This window comes from Wolffia australiana, chromosome 16 (genome assembly GCF_029677425.1).
Source record: "Wolffia australiana isolate 7733 chromosome 16, ASM2967742v1".
Lineage (NCBI taxonomy): Eukaryota > Viridiplantae > Streptophyta > Magnoliopsida > Alismatales > Araceae > Wolffia > Wolffia australiana.
Genome location: NC_135850.1, coordinates 1,097,214 through 1,118,216, shown reverse-complemented (window position 1 = coordinate 1,118,216; position 21,003 = coordinate 1,097,214). Strand labels below are relative to the sequence as shown.

Here is a 21,003-nt window from a genome sequence, read left to right as displayed (position 1 = left end):
CTGTTCTCCTGGTGTGAATGTCGACTATTTTGAAGATCGCACTTGTAAACTTCTACGTCTGCTTCGTTATTTTCTTGATTCGAAGAGAGAAACGCTGGCCGTAGTTTTCGATTCAGCCGCAGGTTTTCTTTGATTCTTCCGTCTCTTCTTGCAGTACACATTGTGCATTGTCTCAATATATTAGGGTATCGGTCGCGGATCGCTCGGTGTTAGTTAAGTCCTAGTTGCATTTCCCTGGAGTTTATGATAGGTCATTTCCTCGGTTCTGCGGCATTTGCATTTCTTCCGAAATCTTCCTTATTCTGCAGATTCTCACCGGCATGATCTCACTGTAAAATGAGATCTTGTAAGCATAATTTCTCTTGAAAAGTCGTGGACGAACCATTTGATGTTGAATTGATTCCAGAGCTGCAGTTTTTTGTGAAGCGACTGAAGAACATTGCAGTTCGATTTTCAGTGAGCGTAACCGAAGCCTTGTGATCCAGACAAGGATTTCTCCACCAATGGCTTGCAGTGGTACTGTGGAGGTGATCAATCACAAGGGATGCTCGAGGCTCTTCTATTCCCCCCTCTCCAACTCTTCGTTATCCACTTCTGCTTCTCCTTCATCCATGGCTGCCAGAGAAGCGATTGCACCCGGGCCGTTTTCAGGTCTGATCATTTGCGTTACAGGATTGTCCAAAGGTTCCACTTCTCATCCCTCGCCGTTTTTTTCTTATAAGTTTACTTGATTGGATTTTTCTTCTGTGATAAACGAGTTTGAATGCTGGTTTGCAGCAGAGATTAGAACTGAACTCTGGATTTGTATCTTTGTATAAACGTATTGCAGAAGTGAGGAAGGAAGTGATGGTTGCTGCGGAAAGATTAGGGGGGCAGTACAGCCCAAGCTTGCATCCAGCATGCACACATCTTGTCGTTCAAATATCCTTTCAAGATCTTCCTAAGCCTGGATTTTTTCCCTCAATCCAAACGAAGGCCTTTGCCGATGACAGATCTTCTTAACTCTAAAAAGATACAGCTTTGGAGGACGCAAGTTTGAACACGCTGTTAAGCATGGCGTAAAGAACGGGCTCCTGGTCGTCACCTTGGCCTGGTTTGTGGACAGTGTCAGAAAGAATGGTGAGAATCGGTTGTTCTTGATCTTTTCCCTTCCAATCAATTACTCTAATCCAGTAAAACATCCGGGCATTCTAAATTTAGCATTTTTTGTGATTCTAAATTTTTGTGAGACAGAAATATGAAGATATGTGTACACATCTTATCTTGTATTGAAGTGACTTATCGGTTCTTGATCTCTTTCCTTTCCATCAGTTACTACACTATACTGAAAGATTCTAACATTTTTATATTTAGCCAAAGTTTTTTGTGTAATATATGTAAAGATGAAAGTAGGTGTAAACATCCTATCTAGAATTCAAGTGACTTATCGGTTGTTCTTAATCTTTTCCCTTTCCATCAGTTACTCTACTCCACTGAAAGAATGGAGCATTTCATATTTAGCCAAAAAAAATTTTGTGTAATATACATAAAGATTTAAGTAGGTGTACTCATCATATCTAGCATTGAAGTGACGTATCCGTAAACTTATAATTTCAATATTGAAATTCCTGTTAAAGACCAAAAAAGTAAAAAAAGAAAGGTTATAAATTGCTATTCTTTTTACCTCGTTATTTTAATGAACACAAACACAAGAACTATGTGAATCACTAATGATAAAATCTGATGATTGTTTCTTTCTGGGGATGCAGTGAGGATGCGTGAGGCGCTTTACGATGCGAGGAACCAAAGGGGGATAGAGATGCTACAACACGAGCCGGATCAACTTCCGGGCTGCTGTATTTATGAAAAATCCTGGGCCTCAACATCGAGCTATTCGAAAGGGGAACTGATTCTTTCGAGGAAGGTCATCCACATCGATGCAAATATCTCAAGTGAGCTGAAGAAGAAGGTGCGTAATTGAGAATTTCGTTTCCACTTTCATGCTTCATTTATTCTACATGTTGTAGGATATTATCGGATTTCATCTTCTTATTTTTCACCTTTGCTTTGGAGTTTCGTTTCGCTTCAAAACCTGTTAATCAGTTGAACTTGGATTCCTGGTTGAGCCACAATGATTCATCGCTTATGAACAAGTTTCATATCCGTCTTTAAGGAACTGCGTGAAAAATATCATCACCCAAAGTAATTCTGGAGTTTGTTTTACTTTGAAAACGGTTCGGAAAGAAGGAAATTTGTCTGATTCGGTTAGTCTGTAAAAAAACATATCTCTGTTCTAAAGAGGTCTGAACTTTTATTTTCAATATCTAGTATTAATTTCCCATGTTGCAAAATATCGACTTTTATTTACCTATTTTTCGCCTGTGTTTTGGAACGTAATGGAAAGGCATGAAGCTTTCTTTTGGTTCCCGTTCCAAGGTCAAGACAGATGACTGATGTTGGTAACGGATGGAACAGATGGCGTACCGTCATCCATCCACAAGCCCTAACACGCGTCCATTTGCACGCACGTAAAAATACAAGGACTTTGATGCAAATTGTCATTGCGAGGCCAGGACACGTGGCAACATCTCAACCGTCGCATGTAAATCCGGGGGTTTTCCGTCCAGATTCATCCGTCCATCGTCCGAGACCTCCGGACGGACGGTTTTTTCGTCCCACGGGACAAAAACTGTCCCGTCCGGCAGTCCCCAGGACGAATTTTCGTCCCAAAATTCGCCCATATCCTCGGACCGGACGAAAAAATCGTCCCGTCCGCGTCCCTGCACTATAACAAGGAAGAAAATATACTGACCCTGAAAAATCCATTCTGCTAATTTTACTGCAACATGGTCCTGAAGTTAGGGGAAAAAAATCCAATTTCACAAGTATTTAGCTTCGAAATATGAATTGAGGGTATGAATCATAGCTCAGATTAAAATCAAGAGGCCTAATTACAAATGTGCAGGTGGCTGATGCGGCTCTCGCAGAAGGCGCCACGTGTACAGATCAATGGTTTGCTGGTTGCAGAGCCAGTCATGTAGTATGCGAAGGACCCCATTTAGGGGGTTACATTGGGCACGCCAGTAATATCGTCACGGTAGGTTCTCTTATCTTAGTAAGATTGGTTCTTCAGCGTCCCACATTTTCATGTGGATTGATCATTTTTGCCCTTGACCGCTGACCCACGCAGCCGCTTTGGATTCTGAAATCAGTGAAGGAAAAGCAACTTCAAAAACTTGTTCATTTGTCCAGCGATCTTGCTAGACATGTGGCAGCAGTTCTTGAGAACATGCCTGATAGTTTTCTAGAACAGGTGAGCATTCATTCTTGCTGGTTTTTCTTGTTTTTTCTTTTTCAGGAATGTTCGTTGTTTATTTGCTGAGGATCTAAAACTTTGTTTTTCTTAAATGTAAAGTTTCGATGAGAAACTCTTTTACAATTAATCAGATCGCGATTATGATTGCAATCAAACAATTTCTTCAGGATTGCAGCGACCGGAGGGCTCTGACATGCGCCTGCAATATCAAAACCCTCGACGAGAGACGGGAAATCGTGGAGATGGCGAAAACCGGACTGAGAAATCGACGTTCTCGTCATAATCAGGTACTCGAACTCGCATCTAGAATTTAATATGGAGGACGAGTTTGAAGATTGAATCTGAAATTACCTGACCATGGAAAGGTGGAATTTGGTGAAACTGTCGTTCTTAGATTTACTGCAACTAGGAATGAACGAACAGATAATCGAGCTATTCAGTGAACTGACAGATTCCTCGTTCTTTTCGAGCAGTCCTACCAGGCTGTGATTCGGCCAATCACTCCAAGCAATCTCCTGGATTCAATTTGCTGGTCGGTAGGAGATCCCACCTCCTCGGCTTCTATCTACACCGATCGCGGAGACGCCGGCGACAACATGGATCTTGACGCTTCTTTCCGTAACCTCTCTCGGCCGCTCAAAGAAAGGTCGCTGCTCCGCCACGGCTGCCGCAACTCTAACACTTCTCCGTTCATCTGACTCCGATCTGCATTCTTCTTCTCTTCCTCAGCGAGAAATCGGCGATGATCCTGAAGACGCATCTTTTCACGATCCTGTTCCCGGTCGATCGGCACGGAGAGCCAGGGCCGCGCTCAAGAACTTTCTTCAGCGACGGCGGATTCACTTGCGTGCAGATCCTCGACCTAATCTACAGCTTCTACCAGGTTCCGATTCATTCGCCGCCAATTCCTCCTCGATTTGCTCTTCCGAATGGATGATTCGATCTTCGTTCTGGCGCGATCTGCAGGAGAAGATGACGGAGGAGGAGATGAACGTGGCGATCCACGCGGATTCCGAGCAGGCCGAAGCTCTCCGTTCATTCTATGCGAGCGCGGAGTTGTCTGATCCGCGATCGGAGAAATTCAAGAGGATCGAGTTCCTGGGAACGCGCCGGAGCTTCGAGATACTGAAGCGAGTCGGCGGGGAGAACTTCTGCAGCGTGTACGAACTCGTCCTCAGATCCTAACACGACCTTTCTGCTGGCCGGGGTATCCTATTTATACTTTTCAATTAATACAAAGAGATGTTTCTCGTCATCGGTGACGATGACGAACCTTCATGGCCCTCGTCATTCGTCCTCACCTGGATGACGATTCCGTTGACGATGACTAGATGAAATCGTTGTCACCTCCCGTCGTCGGCCCGTGTTATCCTCGCACAATGACGACATATGATGATACAATCATCATTATGATCATCGTCATTTGTCTAAGATGGCAGATCTTTATGCCGTCATTGTGGATGATGCCTGACGGAATGTTGATGCCGGGTTATATGGTAGTGATGATGAGTTTGGTCATCGTCCTTAAACATGCCAATTCATTCTCTAAGTCCACACATTCCTCCAGTTGAAGAAAGTCTCAAAACAAGCAACACAGAGAAGAGCTGACCATTTCAAGAGAAAACATATAAGGGTTAGAATACTCTCCTAGACTTCACACTATAATAATACCAAGATTGATGATGATGATGATGATGATGGACTAAAGGATTTTATGTCCATGCAACTTCACACTATAAAGGAATTCATCAACATCCAACTAATGGTTCGTACTTAATCTGGCCTGGCCCAAAATGAGCCTAGTTGCATGGACAGCGGGCCTAATATGTCTCTACCAAATGTATTTATTTGGGGGATGATAGGTCGCAGTTTTTTTTTTCAATTTTTATCGCTTTACATGTATGTATGTTGTTTTTAACTTTTCATTTTTTCCATATGGTCCAATGGGTGCTCTTTTTTTAAACCGGTGTATGGATTATTGGATTCAATATCTGATACCAGCATCTGCCACTTCCGATTTCATCGGATATCTGGTATCAGATGTAAATTCAATATCCTGCATTGAAACCACCTGATTTCATCCAGATATCAGTAGTCCAGTATCCTATATTGGACAAATACCAGATGGATGAACACTTGCTTCTACAGATATTACCTTAAGAATTTTTTCATGAGAGACTAAAACACATCAAAATGGATTATTATCTTGCTAGAGACAAGATGATCAAAGGTGGCATAAAGCTCTTCATATAAGCTCAAACCATCCAATGGAAGATATTTCTACCTAGGCCCTTCCATCTGCACCTTTCCATGGCATTTTCACTAAAATGCATTTCTAAGTTATCATCAATCTTTGTATCCTTGTCGTTCAGGAACTAAAGCACCAGATCAGTCCAATCAAGACATAGTCCAATTGAAATAATACTTCACATTACGCTCTCAAAATTTTATTTTTGTAGTTTTGACCCTTACTCTATGATCATAAGGAAATTATAAGTATCATTGAGTAAATCAGCACCTTTAAATGTCATAATTGACCCTAATTTCTGTAATCATTTTCTTAAATTTTATGAGTTAAAAATTTGAAGTGAGAGGATCAATTTCGTGATCATCAAGAGTGGAAGATGTATGCGAAGACATAGGGTCATCAACCGATTCCTCAATATTTTTGATGCGGTTCTAGAAAGGTTGATAGCTGATGACTAACGTTCTCATTATGTTCATTGAGTGCTCAAGAAAACCAATATTATTAAGAGTAAAATTGATGTAATTTTTTTACAGACTCTCCTTCATTAAATAATGATGTGTACATCAATGTGAAGACAACATATCTTATCCAGTCTCAGGACACTAATACTCCAAATAAGCTCTTCCTTCTTTTCCATCCCCACCAGCACTGTCATCATTATAGTCACCATCATCTCCTCTAAATATGAACCAATCAGAAGTGACTGGGGCTGCTATGGTTAATCTGAAAGAATAGGATTCACAGGATTGTGATGCCATTCAGGAGTGCTTTCATGCCTAAAATAAGAGAAAAGGTATCGACACTACATTTCTAGGGAGAATTGGGGTATCAACATGTGTCATATTGGCCTTGTCCAAGTATGAGGAGATGACTAAGCAGACCTTGATCTTGGATTGTCGTAGTGTCTTTATAAGTAAGACAATATTCATAGGCATGTTCAAGGTGTGAGCTATGACTGCCTCTTCTCCCATGGAAAGGGTATTTCTCAGAAATTTGACAAGAAATATCACTAGACAACTAGTCCTATTTGACTTTAAGCTGAAGATAGTGCCTCAATCAAGGGGCATATGAATCATAATGCCACACCTGTCAGGAACTAACATGAAATGGTCTCCCGGTCCTGCTCTTAGAGAAATTTGATAATTCCAGGGCATGGAGCATGCTTCTAGAAAAACTTCATAGAACAGTGTAATGTGGGGGACATCTCCACAACTAAGGTTTTGGACAATTTAAGAAATATAACGTAGGTAATAATGATTCATTATAATAAAATAATAAATACCTTTTTCTTCTGATTTGATGCCAGCCTAAATACTAGTTCTTAAAAAGCAATACAGTCCTACCCTTGATAAAAAATCACCAAAACAATGGGACTTAGATAATGAATAAAAACTACCTAAAACTGATAGTAAAGGAATAAAAATGAAGGAAATAAAATAACTAGTATTTATCAACCATATATGGAATAACAACTATATATGGAATTATAAAACAAAAATCACCAAAACAATGGGACTTAGATGAATAAAAACTATATATGGTATTATAAAGCAAAATTTTTATCTTACTTGAAAGTTATCAACACCTTAAAAATGGTGAAATTATATCAAGTAGGTATTTATGTCTATGGATTATAAGTTGGGAGAAATAAAATAAGACATGTACTTCTTTCTACTTATTTCAGTCCATAGTTGATCACTTAAAATTATTTCTTGATATTTTAAGCTAAAAAATCAGATAATTATAACCCAAAAATCAGATCTTGTTCATGGAAAATTCCCCCACAATGTTATCAATTAGATGAAGCCAAGTTAGGGGTTTTGGGTTGTAATTAGTTTCACTATTACAAAATAGTATTTTTAAGGTTCTAATCTCATTATTACTTTATATTAGAGAGTGAGGTTGTCTCCATAGGAACTGGAATTTCAAAGTAAAATTAAAGAAAGAATTGGTAGAGAGGGAATAGATGTATAGGTAGAAGATGAAGGTTAATAAAGAGGGAAAGGCCTATCAAAAGAGAGAAGGATAGATATGATGAAAGAAAAACATATCCAATGTGTATGAAGACATGCAAAAAATGAGAGATGGTATTTCTATACGTTTTATGATGAAATCAGGTTGTTTGATTTGATTATAAAATATATAATTGCAAAATAAGATGGCAACTAGATCTATCAATTTAATTTATTTATTTGTTCTTTCAATTAAAGTTGCAATGAAATAAGAAAAAAACTAATCATAAAATGAGATACTCATATTCATAAAAAAAATAGCCTACATGAAATACTATTTTTATATGATTTTTAATATGACTTAATTTTATATTTCAGTAAACCTAAATTGATATGGATATTTTTATTAAAATTATTAAATATTAAAAACTTTCACTTGTACTATGTCCTTCCTACAAGTCCAAGGTGCTATCGTTCCATCGGATGAAAGGATCAAGTAGATAATTTGGATGGAAAGTATTATCTTTCTCCTTTGAATATTTAAGAATCATTCTGTTAGGGGAAGCAAGATCGTAAGAAAAGGAAAACAAAATTTCCTTTATAGGGTAGGAGAGGAAAATTTACCATTAGAAAATATGGGATGATTCATTGGACTTTCCTATTTCCCTGTACTGCTCCTTGATCTTGTTTGCCATCAGAAAATGTTGTTTAGCATCAAAGGGTGATGATAAGGGTGAAGGTTGAGGATTTGGCTCCTGGCCAATAGATCTTTGTTTTGGGCATTGAATGGTAGTGATTAAATTTTAGTGGTGGAACCATTTTTCATGGCCAGCATTCTCGCCAGCCGCACCACCACCTGGCATCTTCAGATTGGATTCCATAGCCATCCAAGTCACTTCCACCATTGTTGATTCACTACATTTTTCCTTCTTTCCTTAAACCCAGGGCCATTGGTCTATGATATTATTCCACCTCTACTCCTCCCACACTACTACTGAAATCTGCTAAAGACATTGGTTTTGTAACAAAAAAATACAAATAAAAAACTATATGATTTCCTTCGAACCATCTATTTTGAATAAAGAAAACTCTCCCTTGAGTCTGGGAACTGATCTACTAGATAATGTTTGCCATAGCACAAGGCCAACCCACTATTTTTATGTACATGCTTCTAAATGGTCCCTGATGCCTTTTGTGCATTTTCTTTTTGCTATCAACCCCTGAAATTAATATCACTTAAATAATAATCAGATAAAGTATTTTTAAACAATAAAGTTCATACAGTATACACTCGTGCAACTAAACTATTCATGGTATACTAAATATTTCCCTCGAGCATAAAATTTTTGTAAAATAATAAAAACATTATATCATGTGTGAATTAATTTATCGGTCCAAGATTAACGTGATTTGCTGGCGCAGGATAATCTTTTCACCCTCTCTGTTATCTCTTAGCTTCAATGAAAAGAATTACACCATGAAAATTGATTCTCTGAAACTAAATTTCTTCCATTAGGGTTACCAAGGTAGGAGAGAGTTCAAGATGGTTCAATATATTTAGGCACTTACCCTCATAGCTGTCCTTCGAGTTTCCGCACGATCACCTTCTTGATTGTAGATATCAAGGCTAGAGGTTTTACTAATCTGAATTGTTGATTTACTTTCTCCCTTATTTTTAGTGTGATGCCAAAGACGATACTTGGGTACCGAGCTAGTGACGTCTGACATCGACGGAGTCGTCGTCTGACGGATAGATACCCCTAAATGGGTACATGTAACTAGGATGCAAATGAATGCATCCTACGTGTCGTACTTGCAGGGCCCAACTCAAGGGAAATGCAGCGCTCGGAGCTCCGAAGGGGTCGACGAGGGATGGTGATGGTGGCCTCTCAAGCCTCGTCGGAGGGGACGAAGACAATTATGGCACCGAACGGAGTCAATCCGTAGGGGCCCACACGTAACGGACAGGCTTGTACTTACAGGTAAAGACACTCAATTGTTCTCGCAGGCTTCTCAACTTTCCTTTCTCTCTCACTTATTTAGCCCGAATGCGATCGAGATAATCGACAAGATACAGCAAGGGATAATATAACGAGCAAGCGGGAGGACGGTGTACCTTGTCGGCATGCGTCTCATCGTGCCGGTTCATCGTCAAGGGCAGCAGCTGGCGTGGAAGGCGAGTGGAGAGGTGCCGGAGAGGAGCGGCGCGGGTCGACTGGTGTAATGATGCATGAACGGCGTGAATGGATGGTGGAGGAAGGGGTCCTAAGTAGCTCAACAGGCGGCGAGTATGCGGTGCTGGAGCAAAGTATCAAAGAGAGGTGGCGAGACGTGAGCGTAACGGGGATCAACACAGAAGGAGCACGTTAGTGGCGTTCATAGTGCGGTGCACTGCAGCGGTAGTGCAATTCTCCTTGTGGCAGAAAAGGGTGAGATTTGGCTGTGATTTAATCGTACTCAGCGATTGACGGCTGTGTGGTGGCAATGCGGTGGATGTCAAGCTTGCAGGGACCGCTCCTAGACGTATACAGTGACAATATCATCTTGATGCATCATGGCGGGGATGTATACCACAGTTTGATCGGTTCACAACCGCGACGGGGGTCAACACCCGCGGCGGGCACAGACAGCAACTCGAATACTGGTAGGAAAGGTCTGTACAATAGGGCATCCTTTGGTGTAACCCTACAGCCCAGTGAGTGATCGTTGTGCGTGCAGAAAACAACCAGTTCTTGGAAGAGTTGCATGGCAGAAGTCCAATACGACCTTGAACGTGGTGGTTCACGATGGTCGCGGAGAAGCTGTTCAGTGCGATGACTTTCGAGCACCGACGTCAACAGTCCCTTGTGGCTTCGGTGGAGGAGCATTGTGCAGAGAATGGCGTCAGATAATCCGCCCAACGGTGCGCGCAAGAGACAGCGCAGTGGAGCACTAGTGTGGTGTTACTGGGATTCCGATCTCGATCAACGCCGAACCCACGTAGGTTGTCAAGTGAGGGCCTAAGACACGAATTAGGGTGACACCGGTATGCGTGTTACCTCATGCAATAATGGCCGCTGATGTACGATCGGGAGAGCGGACAAACCAACGATGGATGAAGGACTGGGAGTGCAAGAACTTCCTACTTCCTCTCCTCTTCTTTACGCTTCTCCTCTTCCTCCTCTTCCTCTTTTGTTTTTCCTTCTCCCCTTCTTCTTCCTCTTCTTCCTCTCCATCCTCCTTCTCTCAAGGTGAGACCTGGACAAATGGTAACTGCCAACAATACAAATCCAGATCTGAGTAGAATCGTGCCCACCATGGCCTTATATAGGGCCATGATGGGCCTTTACAAGAGGGTCCAATGGCCCATTAAGGATGGTCCAACTTGGAGGGTCCTTTAACACAAGGGCCCTCCTTACAACAACATTAAAAGTAAGAATGATTCAAACGACACATAGACAGCAATGTCGAAGATGAAAACGATGAAGGTGGTGGCGGAGACAAAATGATAAGACGATAACGAAGACAAAACATCGAAAGAAAGACGAAATCAAAACACAGGAAAGATATGGTCCAGCTTCTCACCCAGGGTTTCTGGAACCCAGTTGTCTTCTTTTGCGCTTTGGCATGTCGGTTGGAAGGATGTGAGCCAGCTAGAGTCGATGAAGACACACCAGCGATCTCGGGCGGGCGATCTCCATCATATTTTCTCTGCCACATCTTTCTATAGCTTCCCATCAGTTTTTTTTTAAACCAATTCCCATGATTGGGAACATAATTCCATGCTTAAAATGCTTGATTGAGACATACCCTTACAAACGAAAGAGTAACAATGGTTTGATAATTGAGTGTAAAGAGTAACAATTCACAATTCCCATGATTGTGAATTGCAGTATTACACGAGTGTTATGTCCATTCTGGGGCAGCGAATCATGCCCACATGTATATGCATTTGTGTACTTTTTACTTCATTTATCATAATTTTAACTGTCAGATTTTGTATTTCGATGCGTACACAAGTTCTACGCACTTCATGCAGCGTCTATTACAATTTTAATCGCTAGATTTTGTAGTTCTGTTGCGTGTCCTCAATTTTCATCTCATTACCATAAAAAACATGAATTCATATCCTGATGATATGTTCTCCTGTGAATTTTAAAATATGGAATTTAGGCCCATGATTGGTTCATTTTAAAATATAAAATACCATAATGATATTTTTGTATAATGATTGGCGCATCCAACCAATGATTATGCCCATGATGTTTGTGCATGTATGTTGGTGAGCATCACATTTGGTTGTTTGGACGTATCAATGTGTAGTTACCGAATGATAACAAATCTCAACTAATTAAATAATATAGAAACATATATTAATTCAAATAATGATTTTTTCTTGTATTTTTATCATGATATTTATCTTGCTACTTTTTTAACCACCATCACTGGATATCATATCTTGATCATTAAATAATTTATCTAAAAAATGAAATCAAAATTGAATTATCTTAAAATTTATTTATAAAGGAAAGGATTAGATACAAAGGAAGAAAATTATCTTTTATGATTCCATCATTTTAATTATTTCTGTGCAATGATGATCCTAAAGTTGTGTGCACATTAATGTCTGAAAATAAACAAGGTTCAACGCAGGTTGTAATAACTGGTCATTAAAAAATCAAACTACTGATAAAAACCATAGATTAACTTGACAGTTTTTAATATCAGACGTTCTTGTATGTCCTGATTAAGACCAGGTAAATAAATTATAGACATGTTCAGATAACCTGAACACATTAAATAAATGCATTTTCAAGATCATAAAGAATACTAAATTTTAGAAAGAACAACAGGGTATACAAAAGGTATATGAAAACTCGTCCGAATATTTTTACATTGAATGCTTCCATCAGTATTATCATTATTTCCAAGAGAGAATATCAAATTTCATGAATATTAATAAATAAAAATAAACATAATTTGGGTGATTTATGATGAATATTCATGAAAATCAATAAGTTAACTAACAAAAAGATATTTGTGATAAATATAAATAGAGGATAAACGGACTAATTTCTTTAGTTTTATATATTTTTCCCATTATCCATGAAATTTCTGTGTAGATAATGAAATGATAGTCAGGCATAATTAAATTGAATAAATTAAATAAATAGATCTCAAAGAGTAGGAAGTAAAAGGTAGGTATAAGTAAAAATATACGGTAAACATGTGGAACAGTAGAAACTGTCCCTAGTTCTATTGTTATATTTACATGAATTATCATTTCAGTATCAGTGGTTGAGCCTAGGGTGATACTGTTCACATTTGGGTCCAAAATCAGATGTCGATATCGATAATGTTTAAACTCAAAATTTTTTTGGAATATGGGATTATGTTATCAAGATGCAATGTTCAATATCATATAACAATATAAGACAAAGGTAAATTTTGCTTTGGTGCCTCGTATCTGCTCTGTCCATCAGCATTTCATTTTTTAATGATTCATTATGTTTCAATATCTGTTATTGACTAAGGATGTATCAGATGTCCATATGGTCTACTCTCCTAATATTGGATATTTCACATGTCTTAATAATTTATTTATGTTGAGCTGAAACACATACTATACTAAAAAATGATTTGAGTTACTCTATATTTCGGTACCCTTGCATTAGGTGGAAAGCAGCATCTGCAATATTCCATCTCCAACACTAGTACTCAAAGGGCTTGAGTCAAGCGAGGACAACCTAAATTGTGTAACAGAGGGAGATGGGCAACAGACGGCATTAGGGGCACTGTGAGAAGCATGAAGCAAGGGGCAACTTGTGTAATGAAAAAAGAAGATGCGTGAGGTCAGAGCCGAGTGATCAGCAGAAACGATATTTTTTACACAAAATGAGATCTATTTCCAAGTTGTTGTAAGATCAATTGTAAATGAGATATATATTTTTTCATGAATGTGAAAATTTTCATAAAAGAACAGGAATGCCATATTATTTTCATTCAATACTACTGGTGAATGATTGACCAACAAACCATTCATAAACAGGATGGTGGTAATCATAATTTATTTATCCTTTTATTATTTCCTTTTTCTAACTTCTTTGTCCTTCTTATATTCTATCTTCCCTTTTTTCTTCTCGATCTCTTGATTCGCATGTTCAAATTTATAGTATTTTTTTTCCTAATCTTTGCGCTCTCTCCCTTTCTCTTTTCTTTTATTTGTTTTTTCAACCTCTCTCTTTTATTTGTCATTTATCTATGAAATATTTATAAAATCTGATAATGTAATAAAATGAACTATAGTAAGAATCATTTCCTCAACTGGTCAGTTTTTGAAAAGTGGCTGATAATTTAAACATAACAATAAATATTAATTTCAATGTTGAGTGAGATTAATAACTTGGGAACTATTTCTGTTGACCATTTATAATTTTCATTTGTGCAATGTGCATTATCATTCTCCAAAAATGTTGAGCCATATACCAGAGATGGCTTGTGGTTCTCTTAATGTCAAAATTGGAATATTGATCATTATTTCAACCACATCAGCTAAAGTGTTTTAATCCACGATACTCATTTCCTTGTTCTGTCCCTTGGTTTTCCTCTAAATGATTTTAATTTTCATTAATTATGTATGGAGTTTATTGTTCACCTTACGAGTGTCATGTTGATGGGTGAGGCCATATTGAAAAACTGAGATGGTGGATGAATTAGCTGAAAAATAATTAACTGTATACACAATTAGTGACATGTTTATTAGGCAAATTAATGTGACCTTGCACGGAATTTTTCTAGTGAGAATTTTTTTTGCGCTAAGAATGTGACACAAGTCATCTAAGTTAAGTGACCCACATACAATAATATAAGTGTCTAATATTACCACTTCAGATTTTTCAATCCTAAACACAATAATGATATCCTAAAAGCAGCTGTAGCTGGCAATGTTGTATAAATGAGCTCAAAGATGACTGCAAGTGAGGAGACAAAGGACATAATTACACATCTCATTTGTCACAAAAACTTGATTTGACATCGGAGCAACACTGATGTGTAGAAGGGAACTTGGCAATATGTCACACAAGCTAAGGTGGATCTTCCTAATGCACGTGTCATTATGTTTTTGATGATGAAGTTTCTTGATGGGATGAAGGAGGAGAACAAGAACACTCAACAATGTTGAATGGGTATCAGTCACGAGATATGCATAAATCCCTATGTATTGTACATTGGATCAGTGTTCCTTGCAAGTATTACAAGCATGTTCTTACCTGTCGTGATCCCTATGGGAAGCTTAATGGAGAGTCAATGAATGCAATTATTGTGAACAAGTTGCAAGAATTTGGGATGGAGTTGAAGGTCAATATTGTGCTTCGCCACAATGGGGTTGTCACGTGATGAGAAATATTGCATGAAGAAACAAAAGGATCATAGTCATAGTTGAAAGTAAATTATGTGAAAAAAATGCACATGTTGTGCGAAAAGACATGTTTGTGAGTTTCCCACATTGTGAGCATCATTTTCAGGTGGAAATCAAGAATTTTGCTATCCCTCTGTCATCCATGATGGAGAAAGAGAAATATTACAACTTTCGACGTTTATGATAGTGACCCTGATATGGAGGACCATCTAGATCGAGGTGACTCATCATGATGGTCCACCAGTTCTTTGGTGAGATAATGAACAAAGTTAAAATGTTTTTTCGAGCCACTCCATTAGGTGAATCAAGAGGAGACGACACAATTAGGTGGATCTTTCGACGACACAAAAATTGTGAGTTTCAGCTTGACTACTCATGAAATTCTAGTGGAAGTTATTCGCACTAAAATTGTGGTAGAGGAAGAAGGGATGTCTTCTTCACATCAAGAGGAGACGGAGGAAAATATCCTGCAACTAGTGGGAGCTGCTTAAGGATTTTACATTCCTCTTTGGTTTTTTTGCATACATAACAGACCACTTTATCCAATACACATAATCAGTTGGAAGAAATATACTTCTTCTACATATGCATTTTTTGCATGGCAGCCATCATGATGTGGGTCACTAGAGAGCAGGCTTCATCAGTTTGAGAAAGTATTCTTGACGACTGTATCCATCTTCATGGAGTAAAAATATGGCAACTACAGGAAGTTAATTTCAAAGAATCACATCATTCTAGCTGCCATGACAGTGGATCCATTCTTAAAAGATGCATTGTTCAATCAGGTGTCCTACTCAAAGGTGAGATAAATTTGAGGTCTTTGCCTTGCAGCACCTATAGACATTGCACGATAGATGTGAGATACAATGGCACTATCAACAACCACTGTGATGGGATTGGATTGATGAGGCACTAAACTTTGAACCACCATTAGAAGGGGATCACCAGCACCACTGCAAGAGTTTGATATCATCATCCAGATTATGTACCAATGAGGTGATGAGGGGTTGGGGTACTAAGTACAATTTTTCCTACCCAATGCTGGTGAAATTGCATGTAAATTGCTTGTTCTGTCCATAAAAAGTGCTCTATTTACCAGTTTTTTCCCATCAGCAGAATGGTTGTCACCGATGAGCACTCATGAGTATCAAGGTGCTCATCTGTGGAAAGTGTTGGTGTTGATGAGACAACACTAAATGGTATAACATCTATTTGGATGGTAATGTCAACACAAAACCCAAATCATTTGGTATTAGCCATCCTTAATTGTTGAGCATAAAGATAATAAAATAATTTCCCTATTAACATTAGTTTTCCCTTCATAGTGGGAAATGATAATCTAGGAGGGGAAGATATGTGTTTATCAGCCCTAGAATATCTGATAAAAGTTAATGCATCATTTAAAAAAAAATTATCACGCTTTGACACTTTAAAACATGATATTATATTCCTTGGATTTTTCAGAACATTTTTCATGCTTATTAGCTCATATTAACCGCATATTTACATCATCCCTCCATGTTCCTTATTATAAAGTTTTAGATTTTTTCACCTTTTGCTCTTTGTTAACATGGAATCTGAAATATTACAGTTGACATGGAACATGTTGAAGCTGGTCCAATGCCCTACATCTTAGTGTTGATCCCATCATATTAGTGTTGATTCCACACACATCATGCTAGAGTGTGTGACTCCTAAATTGTATGGCCAAGAACCCCAAGATGTTTTTGTTATCAGGGCAGATTCTGAATATGATGAAAACAAAGATGGCAGAGTAAAGACAATGTAAGGAGCCGCCATCCCATTAATAATCCTCACATTCTGGTTTGCGATGATATGAACTCTCACACATGTTGTGAATCATGTCAGTAGGAGATACATCAACTTATCTCAGACAATGATCACATGGGTGTAGAATCATGTCACTTGCCTCATTTAGTAGGCTGCCCCCACCAATCTGAGCATACTATGGTGACCAAAAATGGCTTGTGGAATGTACAATTTCATGAACGGTATCACCCAACTAGACCTATAATTTTTACTTTGTTTCTATTTTCTAATGATTCTAGTTTTTTTAAGCCTCTAAGAAATATCACGACAAAGTGCACTTGTACTTGTGGGTTGAAAAATAGCATCTTGTACTTGTCTTCCTATCATCCTCTCTTACATTTTGTTGCTAATATCAACTGTCCCCATCAAGAATCAACCCTACTAGTCATCGATGTCAAGAGGGTATTTATCAAACTAGCATAAGAGTAGTTACACTAAACTCTCTGAATAAATTTCTACATAATGGGAAGTGTTTAAATCGTTAAGTGGCCTGAATCTCAATCATTAGTATACTTGGGGGATATAACTATTATAAAACTATTTAATCTTCCCCAATGTACCTATCACATGTACGCCAGTTTTTAAATTTTCCTATTCCTACAAAAAATTGACCAATTCAAATGTCCGTGTAGGGTGTTACTAATGGTATCCATACTTGATATCCATTATTGGATATCGTGGTATCTTTTATCCAGGAAAATATGTAACATGCATGATAACGATAACATATATTGATAACCTTTAATGGTTTGGATGTTTGAAGTGGAGGATGATATCAGATATTGTTAAATACAACATGATATGAGATAACAAAACTCCGAAGCTGATAATTATAACAAATATGTCTCTGTTCCAGTAACCGTAGAGGGATAATGTCAAGACATTTTATTAATTTAAATTCATTAAATTTTAATAAGACTAATTTGAAATTATTATTGTGATAAAGGCTAATATTATCAGTTATGGACTTAAAAGCCTAGTGGCATTAAAAAGCAAATATGATTTATATGGGGTTCAGGATCATATATTGTTGGAATTGGATCAATATATGCAATCCAATAAACTTAAAATTTAGATGTTAATGTGTTAGTGATATATGATCTTATTCATTAATATTTTTAAAACATATGAATAGTTACTCATTTTAGAATTTAATGTATTTTATAAATTTTCATTGATGTCTAGTGTAAATAAAATACAGAATTAAGAATATCCTATTGTATAAAAATTGTGTAATTCTAGCAGATGTCAGTACAACTCGAAGCCTAGTATGGCAAGGATTTTAAGATGACAGATAAGATCAAATATGACCAAGGCTACATAGTGGTTCATTAGACGAGCCATCTGCTTCCACTTATTATCCCTTGTGTAATGAGTCGACTACTTTGTAGATGATGCACTTGACTTTATGCTGGACTGTGGTAACCATTGACAATAAGAAGTTATAATAGCTATGATATATGTGATCACCGTATTTGGTGGAGTATGCTTATATTTATGACTAACCTAGATGTTGGGCTCGATCATGAGGTTGGTCAAAGATATGGGACGGCTTATAAGGATGTGCATGGTATCATCTTTCATGGCATCATTTATTGTTTCTTTGATATCAACATTTCTTGTTTCTAGATACAGAATTTAAGCTAATCACAATAACAGTAGTCTCTTGAGGTTGCTAATCAATGTAGGAGTTACAGGCTTCTTCAAGTGGTTCCGTGATGCTATCAACACCATGGTATCATAGGGTCCTGGAATAATTCATTTTCTGTGTTTGACAAATAAATAATTGCATGAAAGTTGACCTATATCCATTGAAATTTAATTTTTTCTAAAAAAATCCCAATGTCAAGCATAATTTTTTTCCTAGAAATTCTGCATAATACACATGAGATACTCTCTCAATGCATGCACCAAAGGAACATTTCCATGCCCATCAAGACTTACACCATAATAAATTTTTTTATTTCCCCCTTAATTTTTAATTTGTCATTTTAGATGTTTTTAGTATTATTAATTTTTAATTTGTCATGTTATCACTTGAATGAACTAAATATTAATGCACGAGCTATAAATTCTAATTTTCTCACATTACGGTTATTTTTTACTAAACTCCTTGACTTATTTGAATTCAAGAAATTGTAATACTGATGATTATTCTATAGTTTCACATGTGGAGAAATTTACAGGAATTGAAGAAGGGAATTCTTACAGAATTGGAGAATTTTTTAGAGTTAAGTGATTCTCAAAAGGGGCTTGAAAGGAGAAAAAGGTGTTGTGGGCCTTCAAAAGAGAGGTCTGAGGGAGATGGACCACAACCTGGCATGCCGATTGTCTCTCAAAAGCCTTACAAATAAAGAAGGAAAATATTACAAGGGGAAGCTCTCAACCAATGGACAAAAAGAGATAAAATGGCATGAAAACATAATAGAAAATGCAAAGGGGTATTTTAATAATTCTTCCTATATATAAATACTCTTTTTCACCATCATTTACTCTCATTATGAACATGCTCTAGCAAGTGGATAGCCAGCAGATCACAGAATTTTTAGAATGCAGGTTGTTCAACCTGCCTAATGTAAAATTGGTGAAATTTTCATTCAATCTCATCTCTCGTTTGCATTGAAAAAATGCCTGATCCTGGAAAAACATAAGGATTTAGGGCTTTCCAGACTTTCATTGAGGTGTTAGGAACCTAGATTTATATTTTCCATCATTATCTATCAATTTCCACTTTAAAATCATCACTTTCTCAATCTAAACACTCATTTTCTCTACTTTATCTCTCTAGAATTAGTTATTTCTCTCTCTAGACCTTCATCCATATTCCTAGTTACTATCCTAAAATTTTCATAAAAATCTTCTTCATCTGCACATCCAAGTTCTACCTCAATTTCCTTCAACACCTTCTCTTTATTTTCTCTCTCTCTATCTCATCATTTTAACCTTTTATCTCTAGAATCAGTCCTTTCTCTCTCCAGTTCATTCCATCATAATTTCATAAACATTCATCTTCATTTACACCTTCACATTCCATCTCAAACTTCCTCTTCCTCCTTCTTCACTTTCTCTCTCTATCTCTTCATTTTCTCTCTCTATCTCCTCATTTCAACCTTGTCTCTCTAAAGCTGTTTATTTCTCTCTCTAAAATATCTTCCTATCTCTCTCTATATTCCCCCATCAGTTCCCATTTCAATTCTACAAAAAATTGCATTAAAAAAAATCTGTTTTGCCTTAAAAATCTTGATTTTCTCCAATTGCCACCCCTTATGTGCAATGGTATGTGCTGCACGGCAGCCCTCGTGTGCCGGTGCTGTCCTTTTCCCCGTGGTCACGCACGCAGATGCGTGCTCGGCGGACGTAGGGGTGTGCCGTCTCTGGGGACTTAGCCGATTTTGGCCAAATCCAAGAGGGATTTGACCGGGTCGAACTTGCCCATTAATTATAATACCTTTTAGTTTAAATTGGGCAACCGGTGTTGGTCAAAGCCCGATAGGCTGACCCTAGGGTTCGACGGTACCAGTTCGATCTGGTTTTTGGCATGACATAAACCTTACCTGAAGTTCGGTTTGGTTCTGGTCTGGTCTTTTTCGGTCCCAGTCCAGTCATGTTGACTAGCCAAAGCAAAAATGAAAGTCAAGAATAAAAATTTGCAAGAACGTTTCCCAACAGAATATAGCATTAAAGGGAATTTAGAAGTTACATCTTGGAAAATAAAAAATTAATGAATACAAGACAGTGCAAGACTATTGAACAATATAATAAGAAATAAAAGTACCAAAACAAAACCAACTAGAACATGAAAAACAGATTTTCGTATAAAATAAGTAGAAAAAAAGAAAGAACAGGAAAAAGGGAAAACGAAAAAAGAAGAAGAATAAAAGGAAAAGGAGAAAACAATAAAAATAAAGGAAAATGAAAATAAGATGAAGAATAGAAGAAGATAACAATGAAATGAAGGAAGATGAAAATAAAATGAATAAAAGAAGAAGAGACAAGAAGAAAAGAAAGGAAGATGAAAATAAGAAGAATAAAAGGACAAGAAAATAAAAAATAAGAAAATAAAAAATAAGAAAATAAAAAATAAAAAATGAAGAAGAACAAAATAGGAAAAGAAGGAGAAGAAGATAATATAAGAGTAAAAGACGATGAAGATAAGAAGAGAAGAATAGAGAAGACCAGAAGTGAAGATACGAAGAAAGGAAGATGAAAATAAGAAGAATAAAAGGACGAGAAAATAAAAAATAAAAAATGAAGAAGAACAAAATAGGAAAAGAAGAAG

The 21,003-nt window shown here is 37.4% G+C and overlaps 1 protein-coding gene and 1 long non-coding RNA gene across 3 annotated transcripts; one reads left to right on the top strand and one right to left on the bottom strand.

Moving 5' to 3' along the window:
* LOC144713859 (BRCT domain DNA repair protein) lies at positions 1 to 4,548 on the top strand. 2 transcript variants are annotated; one of them, XM_078588575.1, is made up of 11 exons: positions 1 to 122; positions 446 to 684; positions 830 to 922; positions 1,018 to 1,119; positions 1,749 to 1,948; positions 2,945 to 3,076; positions 3,170 to 3,292; positions 3,463 to 3,582; positions 3,769 to 3,941; positions 4,025 to 4,178; positions 4,262 to 4,548. In XM_078588575.1, the coding sequence occupies exons 2-11, from the start codon at positions 504 to 506 to the stop codon at positions 4,478 to 4,480; spliced, it is 1,497 nt and encodes a 498-aa protein (XP_078444701.1). In that variant the 5' UTR covers positions 1 to 122; positions 446 to 503; the 3' UTR covers positions 4,481 to 4,548. The 2 variants fall into 2 exon arrangements, with proteins under 2 accessions (XP_078444701.1, XP_078444702.1); XM_078588576.1 differs by lacking the exons at positions 2,945 to 3,076; positions 3,170 to 3,292.
* Positions 2,783 to 3,787, bottom strand: LOC144713860 (uncharacterized). Its single transcript, XR_013584175.1, has 2 exons — positions 3,647 to 3,787; positions 2,783 to 3,181 (listed from the first exon to the last, which is right to left on the bottom strand). It is a non-coding gene; the product is annotated as an uncharacterized LOC144713860 (long non-coding RNA).
* Positions 4,549 to 21,003: the final 16,455 nt, after the last annotated feature.